The 11743-nt window shown below is 42.2% G+C and overlaps 1 protein-coding gene across 4 annotated transcripts in view; it reads right to left on the reverse strand.

The window, feature by feature from the left end:
* The window catches only part of STARD7 (StAR related lipid transfer domain containing 7), a 39309-nt gene extending 32677 nt beyond the window's left edge, over positions 1-6632 (reverse strand). For 2 of the 4 annotated variants that reach the window (XR_008618797.1, XM_028496798.2), the window contains exons 1-5: positions 6218-6607; positions 5847-5896; positions 4514-4624; positions 4351-4433; positions 3823-3922 (exon numbers count right to left, since the gene is read on the reverse strand). Coding sequence is in view for 3 of the 4 variants with exons in the window: in XM_028496798.2 (XP_028352599.1) it covers positions 3823-3922; positions 4351-4433; positions 4514-4624; positions 5847-5896; positions 6218-6449 (576 nt within the window). In the remaining variant the exon portion in view is untranslated. Of the gene's footprint in view, positions 1-2160; positions 2392-3822; positions 3923-4350; positions 4434-4513; positions 4625-5846; positions 5897-6217 lie in introns of those variants that run through there. The other 2 variants (XM_055088899.1, XM_028496799.2) reach the window with 2 other exon arrangements.
* Positions 6633-11743: the final 5111 nt, after the last annotated feature.

The following is an 11743-nucleotide window of genomic DNA, read 5'->3' on the forward strand; positions in this document are numbered from 1 at the left end:
GAGTCCGCCTGCCGATGCAGGGGACACGGGTTCGTGCCCCGGTCCGGGAGGATCCCACGTGCCGCGGAGCGGCTGGGCCCGTGGGCCACAGCCGCTGGCGCGTCCGGAGACTGTGCTCCGCAACGGGAGAGGCCGCAGCAGTGAGAGGCCCGCGTAACGCAAAAAAAAATAATAATAATCAGGGGAGTGGGAAAGGGAACAGAAAGAGTACAGATAAAACAAGTTTGGGGACTTCCCCGGTGGCGCACTGGTTAAGAATCCGCCTGCCAATGCAGGGGACACGGGTTCGAGCCTTGGTCTGGGAAGATCCCACATGCTGCGGAGCAACTAAGCCTGTGTGCCACAGCTACTGAGCCTGCACTCTAGAGCCCGCGAGCCACAACTACTGAGCCCATGTGCCACAACTACTGAAGCCCACGTGCCTAGAGTCCATGCTCCACAACAAGAGAAGCCACCGCACCGCAAGGAAGACTAGCCCCCGCTCACTGCAACTAGGGAAAGCCTACGCACAGCAACGAAGACCCAACACAGCCAAAAATAAATAAATAAATAAATAATTTTTAAAAAAACAAAAAACAAGTTTGGCCATGAGTTTGGTCATTGTCAGAGCTGGGGATGAATACAAAGGGTTCATTCATTGTACTCTCTACTTCTTTATCTTTTGTCTACATCTCAAATTTTCCATAAAAACTAGGGAGTTCCCTGTTGCCTAGGAGTTAGGATTCAGGGCTTTCACTGTCATGGCCCGGGTTCAATCCCTGGTCAGGGAACTGAGATCCTGCAAGCCATGCAGCGAGGCCAGAAAAAACAAACAAACAAAAAACCTAACAAAACACCATACCTCGGCCCAAGGATCTACTTTCCATCTGGCAAACCCAAACTCAGCTGCCTGGTTTTCAAGTACCCTCTGCACATGGTCAAGGTAATTACCACCCCTCCCTAAACTCTGCCCTCCTTTCCAAGCAGTGAGTCAGTCTCTCAACATCCACGGCTCATTCCTATCTTTGTCTTTGGTTGAATTGTGTCTTCTGCCTCCAGGGTCCTTCCTGTTTTCCTCTATCAACAGTCTGCCTTTTTATAAGAACCAACTCAAGTCTCACCTTTCTCTTAAGAGCTTGCCACGATATGCTAAAAGACTTACACAGATATTTCATACTGTTCCCCCACCCCAGCTGAAAGAAGTTATTTTTTGGATGCAACACACTCTGCTAGGTGCCAAACTCTGCCTCAGCTGTTTCATGGTCAGGGTTTCTAAAGGCAGTAATGCTGGGACTCAAGTCACTTTTTTTTCAAATAGGAAATACACAGACAAGGTTCAAATTTCAAAAGCAACGTAAAGGAAAAGAGTGAGGCACAATTCTAATTCCCACCATCCCCAGCCAGGCTCCCCTTCCTAAAAGCGGCTAGCTATCGACAGCAGCCTTCTTGTCTAGCTTCTAAAACAAGGACTTTAAAACATTTTTTAACTGTATTTACAACACACTGTAAATACTCCTTTTTACATTGTAACCAAGTTCTCTCTCACTCGCCCTCTCACACACACACTTGTACATACTTATGTAATCAAACAAAAGTTTCATGAAATATGCTTACACTCAGTTTCTATTCTATTTATTCCTTTTCTCTTTAAGCACTAAATTAATTTTGTCTTCCACTAGTGGGTAGCAATGCGTGGTTTGAAAAATACTGCTCTAGGACTTCCCTGGTGGCGCAGTGGTTAAGAATCTGCCTGCCAATGCAGGGGACACGGGTTTGAGGCCTGGTCCGGGAAGATCCCACATGCGGAGCAACTAAGTCCGTGCGCCACGATTACTGAGACCGTGTGCCACAACTACTGAAGCCCGCGCTATAGAGCCCGTGCTCCACAACAATAGAAGCCACCGCCACGAGAAGCCCGCGCACCGCAATGAAGAGAAGTCCCCGCTCGTCGCAACTAGAGAAAGCCTGCATGCAGCAACGAAGAGCCAATGCAGCCAAAAATAAATAAATAAAATAAATATTTCTTTTTAATAGAGGAAGCAAAGGAGAAGGAGAAGGAGAGGAGAGATAAAGAGAGAGAGAGGGAGCCAGCCCTCCCCTATATGTTTTAGTCAAGCGAGTGAATCAGCTCTTTTTTTTTTTTTAAAATAAATTTATTTTATTTATTTTTGGCTGTGTTGGGTCTTCGTTTCTGTGCGAGGGTTTTCTCCAGTTGCGGCGAGCGGGGGCCACTCTTCATCGCGGTGCGCGGGACTCTCACTGTCGCGGCCTCTCCCGTTGCGGAGCACAGGCTCCGGACACGCAGGCTGAGTAGTTGTGGCTCACGGGCCTAGCCGCTCCGTGGCATGTGGGATCTTCCCGGACCGGGGCACGAACCCGTGTCCCCTGCATTGGCAGGCGGATTCTTAACCACTGCGCCACCAGGGGAGCCCATAAATATTTTTTTTTTTAAAAAGAAAAAAGAAAAATACTGCTCTCAAAATGGTACCAAAGTCAACACACATCTCCCAGTAAAACAAGAGCAAAACATCACATTGAGGCGAACCACCATTTATGTCACTCTTAAAGTCCCACTATAGGTGGTATAGACAAAACAACTTGCTGGAAACAAAACCATGGTAAGAGAACAGTCGTACAGCTCTAAAACAAACAAAAGTGATGGGTAGAAACAAAGCCATTATAAAGTAAATAGAACTAAAAGCAGCAACCACTGTAACCAGTAGGTACACTCAACAGAGATTTGGCCAAAAACATCAAAGTAAAACACCACACTGAGTGGAAGAAAATATTCTTCTCAAAGAAAGGTCATAAAATTTTAAAGAAGGCAGGACTTCTCTGGTGGCACAGTGGTTAAGAATCCGCCTGCCAGCGCAGGGGACACAGGTTCGGGCCCTGGTCCGGGAAGATCCCACATGCCGTGGAGCAACCAAGCCCGTGAGCCACAACTACTGAGCCTGCGCTCTAGAGCCCACGAGTCACAACTAGTGAGCCTGCGCTCTAGAGCCCGTGAGCCACAACTACTGAAGCCCGTGCGCCTAGAGCCCGTGCTCCGCAACAAGAGAAGCCACTGCAGTGAGAAGCCCACGCACCGCAACGAAGAGTAGCCCTCACTCGCAGTAACTAGAGAAAGCCTGCGCGCAGCAACAAAGACCCAACGCAGCCTAAATAAATAAATAAAATAAATAAAATAAAATAAAAATTTTTGGAAGATCCCACATGCCGCGGAGCGGCTGGGCCCGTGAGCCGTGGCCGCTGAGCCTGCGCGTCCGGAGCCTGTGCTCCGCAACGGGAGAGGCCACAGCAGTGAGAGGCCCACGTAACACAAAAAAAAAAAAAAAAAAATTTTTTTTTTAAAGAAGGCAGAGAGCATTAGTCTAACTCTCTCATTTTACAGACAAGGAAAGAGGAGCCCAGAAAGGTGGCTAAGTGTTCTGCCCACTGTGGGGAAATTTTGATGGAAACGGTGCTCGCTCTGGTTCCTCAAGAACGCCGCTAATGAGCGGCCGATGAGTCAGGGGCCATCGTCTTCTGCTAACTGTCCCTCAGGTAACGGGAGCCATGGGTCATCACTACGCTGTCTCGGGAGGTCTCCCAGGTACACCACTCTACAGCGGGGGTCCCGAAGTGGGGTTCCCAGGCCAGCGGCAGCAGCCTCACCTGGGAACTTCTCAAAACATGCAAATTCTCAGGCCGCAGCCCAGCACTGTTTCAACAAGCTCCAGTGGAGTCTGATGCAAGTCAAGTGTGAGAACCACCGTGCCCTCCCCAATTCAGATCAAAGGCATTCCTTGAGAAAATTCATAAGCCGTTAACACATGACCTCTCGGATGATGTAGAACTCACCTCGTCAAATGACTTGTGGGGACGGATAACCATCTGGGATTCATATGATCTGACCCTCACAAATTCCGGAGACTCTGGCACACTAGGGTGCTCCACGGCCCTGGGAGCGAGAGAAGTGAGGGAAACTCTGAGTAATGTCTGCATACAGAACAGCATGGGAGCTAAAGTTAAGAGGCAAATCTAAAAGGCAGCCTCTAATTTTTAAAATACATCAGAAAAGTCACAAAGATGAATGAGTATAAACTAGGTATTAAAAAACAGTGAGTTAAGTTGGTGATCCCTGGCTCACTAGGCTTTGTGTTGAGGAAGAGAGCATTTCTTTTTAATTATCAACATTAAGGAACTAAAGGATTAGTTTAATGAAAAGCTTGTATCCCTTCAATCCTCTGAGATAGTCACCAGTCCCAGCCCACTCACATTCCAGCTGGGACGCACGGGGCCCGAGTTTGACTCGTAAGGCAAACTCCCACCACACACGTATGAATGAAGGACAAGCTAAAGGAGCCCAGCAGGAGCCACCACACATACCGTGACACCAACACCATCACGTTGTTTTCCTCATCCACACTATACCGCCGAACATAAACATAATCCCGTGAGTACATTGGATACTAAAGAAAAGGAGGGGCAGGATTAGCGCTCCGCCTCACATGGACATGAGAAAAGTAAAAGCAGAGGGGAAAATACTCACAGGAAAATGGGTTACCCAGTGAAGAACCTCAGAACCACTAACCACATCCCTCTCGATCACTTCCAGCTTGATCACCAGGGCGTCCCACTTTTTTCTATACTCTGTATCCAGCTGCGGAAACAGAACAGACCATAAAGACCCAAGAGATCCAAAACAAAGCTGCAGAAGACTTCTCCAGATGCTTGGGCCTCGGACCCAAGAATCCTCTTCTGAAACAGTGATCCGACCTAAAAGGCAGCGCCAAAGTGTCAAAGACACGGCTGTGTTTACTACAGACGAGTCTTTTAAAATCCCTTCCTGTAGGCCAATCCCATTACCTTGAAAATGAATCTTAACAAGAAAAAGACAAGTGTAAGAAAAAAATATTGTAATAGACGTGTCTGGGGAAAATACAGTAGACAGTGATATAAATGTGTATGGGTGAAACAATTCTAAAGTTTTAAACAGACAGAAAGTCCAAAAGTATGAGCAGACACCTCACAGAATACAAGTTGCATATTTTTAAAAATTTGTAGCATCACTAGCAACTATGGAATTTCAAAGTAAGACGTATATCATACATATTCAGACCAACAAAAACTCAATACCGATTGACAAAATTCAGTGCTTAGGGGAAAGCGTGCACTTGTGTATTAGTAGTGCATGTTATAACCATCAAACTCAAGGTCCAGTAAAACATGAAAACTCCAGGAAGAAAAAAAATTTTTTTTGTAGAACTCTGGGTGACCCACCTCCCCTTTCATACATTTCCCCACAGGGAGGAACAGAGTCTTTAAACACATACTCTTAAACACCTTCACTGTAGATAAGTTCCAGATTGCTAAATCCCGACTGCATCTGTACTGAAGGAGAAAATGCCATAGAGGACATCGTTGGGCCAGTAGGTAAAACTGGAATACAAAGATTCTGTAAGTGCTGCATCAGTTAAATTTATACTGACTTTGATAATGGTACCATGGCTAGCTAGGAGAATATGTCTAGTTTTAGGAAATATACACTGAAGCATTTTGGAATAAAGGGTATGTAACTTACCCTTAAATTGTTTAAGAAAAAAAAACTATAAAGTCGTATAAAATATATTCAAGCACTCAAATCCATTCCTCTATTTGATCAACAGCCTTGTAAAGGGTAGAACTGGCCTCATCCCCACTGGACAAACAAATTATAAATCAAAGGTTTACCCAGAGGTCATCTGACGTGAAATGAGGGGTACAGAAATAGATAGATGGATTGAAGCCAGTGTCTGCTGAGTCAGAGAAATTACTCATGTGGACAATGGCAAGTGGACTTCTAGGCTTAGTGGCTCCAAATCTGGGAAGAAAAATATACTCACCTGAACATTGAAGAACTGCCGAGGTGTCACATCTGTGTAGGTTCCAAAAACTAGAATGACAGGAAAGAATAAGGGATGTTTGCCACACTCTCGTCACTTAACTGCATTTCAGTTGTAGAGTACTGACTGACAGATCTTAAAGGCAGATTCAGAAGCCAGAAGCCATATTGGGGCGGTAAAGTAAGACAAAGGCGACCTATAGCAAAGTGTAGCAAAGACATGGAGACTCTTGTCATCTGGGAGAGGAAAAACAACTAACAGGGCAATTTTCCCAAGAAACCACCAGAATGAAAGAGTTTAGAGAGCACAGGAACACAGTGCTGTGCACCTGCCAGCACAAACACCCTTGCCAGCAGCCAAGCTGGGCTCACCTCTGTACTGGTAAAGGGGGGTGCCTGTAATGGGGCGCCGCCACAGCTTGAAGTGTTTCTTATCCATCACCATTTCCCACGGTTGCTCTTTGCCTCCTGAATCTTCGTCCCTTTCTGTTTGGGATTTTGGTTCTGGAGGGTGGTGGTCAACTCCCGAGCTCTGAAACGTACTTGACATTTCCTCCAACCGTTTCATCTCATCAATGGATCTGGAGAGAAAAACAACAGGCATGGTGCAATGGTTGGAGTCTGCCCCGTGAAATGCAATGGCCACACAAAGACTTGTACAGAACGGTGTGGCTTTAAAACAGTATAAAGTGTAGGGAATAAAAATATGAGTCCCTGGGCTTCCCTGGTGGCACAGTGGTTGAGAGTCCGCCTGCCGATGCAGGGGACGCGGGTTCGCGCCCCGGTCCAGGAAGATCCCACATGCCACGGAGCGTCTAGGCCCGTGAGCCATGGCCGCTGAGCCTGCGCATCCGGAGCCTGTGCTCCGCAACGGGAGACGCCACAACAGTGAGAGGCCCGCGTACAGCAAAAAAAAAAAAAAAAAAAAAAAAAAAGAGTTCCTGAGTCCGATATTCATCAACTCGAATATTAAACAACTTAACCAATCCCTATTTCTTAATCTGTAAAATGGGGATAATAATAGTACCTACGTCAAAGGTTGATTATAAAAATTAAATAAATTTACCTGTAAAGTGCTTAACACCAGGCATATAATTAGTCCTCAAATGTTAACTATAATTTATGACTATGAAATGTCATTTGATACCTTTTGTCCATTTTTTATTGGGCTGTCTTCCTATCACATTGTAAGAGCGTTTATATATTTTTCCTCCTCTCTTGTGAGATAATTCACGTAAGAATCATCCTTTTACTGTATACAAATCAGTGCTTTTTAGTATAGTCCCAAGGTTGTACAACCATCACCACTAATTCTAGAACACTGTCATCATCTCCAAGAGAAACCTATACTCATCAGCAGTTAACTCCTCATAGCCCCTGACAACTACTAATCTACTTTCTGTCTCTATGAGCTTGCCTATCTGGAAATTTCATATAAATGGAATCTTATAAAATATGGTCTCTTGGATCTGGCTTTTTTCACTTAGCATATTTACAAGGTTCATTCATGCTGTACTTTATTCCTTTTATGACTGAATAATATTCCATTGTATGGATATATCACATTTTGTCTATCCATTCATCAGGTGATGGACATTTAGGTGGTTTCTACTTTATGGCTATTATGACTAACACTGCTATTAATATTTGCATACAACTTTTGTATAGACATAAGCTTTCAGTTTTCTTGGGTAGATTCCTAGGAGTGGACTTGCTGGGTCACGGAGACTGTTTAACTTTTTAAGGAAGTGCCAAATTATTTTCCAAAGCAGCTGTTCCATTTCTATATTCACACCAACAATGTATGAGGGCTCCAACTGCTTCACATCGTTGCCAACACTTGTTATTGTCCCATCTTTTTGATTCCAGCAATCCTAGTGGGTGTGAAGTGGTATCTCATTGTGTTCTTCCATTTGTATTCCCTTAATAATGACTATTGACATTGAGCATATTTTTATGTGCTCATGGGCCATTTGTGTATCTTCTTTGGAGAAAGATCTACTGAAATCTTTGTTTTAAATTGGGTTGTCTTTTTACTGTCAAATTTTAAGAGTTCTTTATATATTCTGAATACTAGTCTCTTATCAAATACACAATTTATAAATATTTTCTCTGACTCTGTGGGTCATCCTTTCACTTTCTTGACAGTAACCTTTGATGCACAGAAGTTTCCAATTTTTTTTTCTGGCCGCACCGCACGGCACGTGGGATCTTAGTTCCCCGACCAGGGATCGAACCTGCATCCCCTGCATTGGAAGCACGGAGTCTTAACTACTGGACCACCAGGGAAGTCCCTGTAAGTTTTCAATTTTGATGAAGTTAATCTATTTTTTCTTTGATTGTTCAATTTTTTGGTGTTATATCTAAGAAACCAGTGCCTAATCCAGTATAAGAACTTATGCCTATGCTTTCTTTTAAGAGTTTTAGGTTACATTTAGGTCTTTGGTCCATTTTAACTTTTGTGTATGGTTTGAGGTAGGGGTGTAAATTCACTATTTTGCACGTGCGCCTCCAGTTGTCCCAGCACCATTTGTTGAAGACTATTCTTTCCCCATTGAATTGTCTTTTTGCCACTTTTGTTGAAAATCAAATTGACCATAAAGCTAAGAGTTTATATCTAAATTCTAAATTTTATTCCTACAATTTATATACCTATCCTTATGCCAGTACCATTATCATCTTAATTACTGTAGCTTTGTAGTGAGTTCTAAAATTGGAAAGGGTGAGTCCTTCAACTCTGTCCTTTTTCAAGATTGTTTTGACTATTCTGGGTCTTTCATTTCCATTTAAGTATCCTAAAGAATCCACAGGAACTTACTGGAGCTAGTAAAGGAGTTCAGCAAGCTTGCAGGATATAAGATCAATTTACAAAAATCGTATTTCTATAGAGTAGCAATGAACAATCTGAAAATAAAATTGAGAAAACAATTCTATTTACCATAGCATCAGAAAGAATAAAATAATAAGGAATAAATTTAACAAAAGAAGTGAAAGACACACTAAAAACTACCAAAAGATCATTGAAAGAAATTTTAAAAGACATAAATGGAAAGATATACTGTGTTCATGGGTTGAAGGTCTTGATATTGTTGAGATGGCAAAACTACCCAAAGTGATCTATAAATTCAACATAATTTCTATCAAAATCATAGGCTATTTTGTGGAAACTGACCAGCTGATCCCTAGGTAAACAACAAGGATCTACTGTATAGCACCAGGAACTATACTCAATATCTTGTAATAACCTGTAATGGGAAAGAATCTGAAAAAGAGTAACACACTACTGTATATAAAACAGGTAAACAACAAGGACCTACGGTGTATAATCCTTTTTATGTGTTGCTGAATTCAGTTTGTTAGTATTTTGTTCAGAACAGCATAAAGCTTTGAAACATTCAAAACAATACCATATGTCCAACTATGTGTCATTATATATCATTTAGGGATGTATACATATGTATAAAGACACAGATGGTAATGAAATATAATAAATTGGGATAATCTGGGGGACAGAGGATATTTCCATTGGAAAAACGTCCAGAGGAGGCTTTAAATGTACTTATAATATTTTAGTTCTTAAATATAACTGTATTTGTAACATTCATGTTTTTCTTTAAACCTTTTTATATACCTGAAACATTAAAAAAAAATTTTTTTTAAACATGGTTTGTTTTCCCCTTAACCTGGTAAGATGAATTGGGAGATTGGGATTGACATATATACACTAATATGTATAAAAATAGATAACTAATAAGAATCTGCTGTATAAAAAATAAAATTCAAAAAAAAAGATGTGGTACATATATACAATGGAATATTACTCAACCATAAAAAAGGATGAAATATGCCATCTGCAGCAACATGGATGGACCTAGAGATTGTCATACTGAGTGAAGTAAGTCAGACACACATAAATATGATATCGCTTATATGTGGAATCTAAAATGGGAATGACATATACACACTACTATATATAAAACAGATAACTAATAAGAACCTACTGTATAACACAGGGAACTCTACTCAATACCCTGTAATGACTTATATGGGAAAAGAATCTAAAAAAGAGTGGATATATGTATATGTATAACTGATTCACTTTGCTGTACAGCAGAAACTAACACAACACTGTAAATCAACTATACTCCAATAAAAATGTTTTTAAAAAGCAAAAAAACAAAAAAAAATGTTTGTTTTCCCCTTAACCTTTTTTTTTTTTTGGCTGCGTTGGGTCTGCTGCTGCGCGCGGGCTTTCTCTAGTTGCAGCGAGTGGGGGCTACTCTTTGTTGTGGTACGCGGGCTTCTCACTGCGGTGGCTTCTCTTGTTGCAGGGCACGGGCTCTAGGTGCGCGGGCTTCAGTAGTTGCGGCTCGCGGGCTCTAGAGCGCAGGCTCAGTAGTTGTGGTGCACGGGCTTAGTTGCTCTGCAGCATGTGGGATCTTTCCGGACCAGGACTCAAACCCGTGTCCCCTGCACTGGCAGGCAGATTCTTAACCACTGCACCTCCAGGGAAGTCCCTTCCCTTAACCTTCAGACAGCAGTTAGGAAAGCAAGATTGCTGGCTGACTATGTCACTTCTGCAATTCAAGACTGCAGACACCACCTACTGATACATTCTGTCTGAAAGGCCCTTTCATGCCTTTTTAACCTTCAAAAACCCCACAAGGGTCAAGGTTAACTCCCAGGCAGTTAACCATATACATTTACTTTTATTCCTCTATAGAAACATATCACACAATATTATAATTAATCTATCTTTATATCTGTCGCCCTTACTAAACTATGAATTCCCTAAAGGCCCAGAATCAGTCTTTTTCATATTTTTATGTCCAGCTCCTAGCAAGTACCTGGTAAACATTACATGCTCTACAAATGTTCACAGTATAAACTGAGTAAATAAATATGGAAGTAGGCCTTAATAATTCAAATTCTTATTAAAAGATTAGATTAACACATTGCTTTAAAAGCCAAAAATTCAAAGTTATACTGGTAACCCAAGATTAAAAGTTGAGAGCAATCCAAAGCAATGGTGAGTGTAGAGATCTGTGTTCTAGTCCTGGCTCTGCCAACTAGCGGTGTGATCTTACACAAGTCATTTTACCTGCAAAGCCTCCCTTGTTCCACCTGTGAAGTGAGGACATTATTTCTTGAAGATTTCTATTAGCTCTAAAATTCCAATTCTCTGAATTTTAAACTTTGGAATTCAATGAAAATATTTATATACAGGGACATTTGCTGTTTTCACTGCCTGGAATCTTTTCCTATTTGAAGAGAATCCCCAAATAGGTGAGATGCAGCCCCCATCTCAACCCCTAGCAGTTAGCACATGGCTCCTAATTTAAGTGAGGTTAATCAGAGACTTCTGGTAGACGCTTTGAATCTTGAGGAAATAATACAAGGCACAGGACCTTTTAGATTTTCTCAGTGATCTTGAGGCAGCTGAGAATCCAGCAGCGCAACAGATCTACGGGAAACAATACCATCAACACTGCCCAAAGAACAGCATTCCTGTACCAGTAGCAGGCCTCGGCTGTTCTCTTGGCCAACCCGTACTCTGGCCTTCTTGTCAACGCTCTGAATGACCTAACACCTTTTTGGCTTAAGTTAACCAATATCAGTTTCTCTGTTTTCAACCAATAACCCCAGCCAGTACAACTTATACTGATGTTCTGATGAAAAATGTTTAACCATTTTTTTTAAAGTTTCAATTTGAATTAACGTTGCAGAACAGGATTGACTGCTACCATTGCAAAAACCATACAGAAATAGGGAAGGAAATTTAGAGTAGGCAATAAGATCTTGCAGAGGAGAAAGTAAAGTCAAGTCACAGCTTTGCTCCGAGAACAACAATGCAGGCATCACGTGGAACCAATCACGGCACTTTTGAGGACTAGTAAA

Source organism: Physeter macrocephalus, chromosome 12 (assembly GCF_002837175.3).
Source record: "Physeter macrocephalus isolate SW-GA chromosome 12, ASM283717v5, whole genome shotgun sequence".
NCBI lineage: Eukaryota > Metazoa > Chordata > Mammalia > Artiodactyla > Physeteridae > Physeter > Physeter macrocephalus.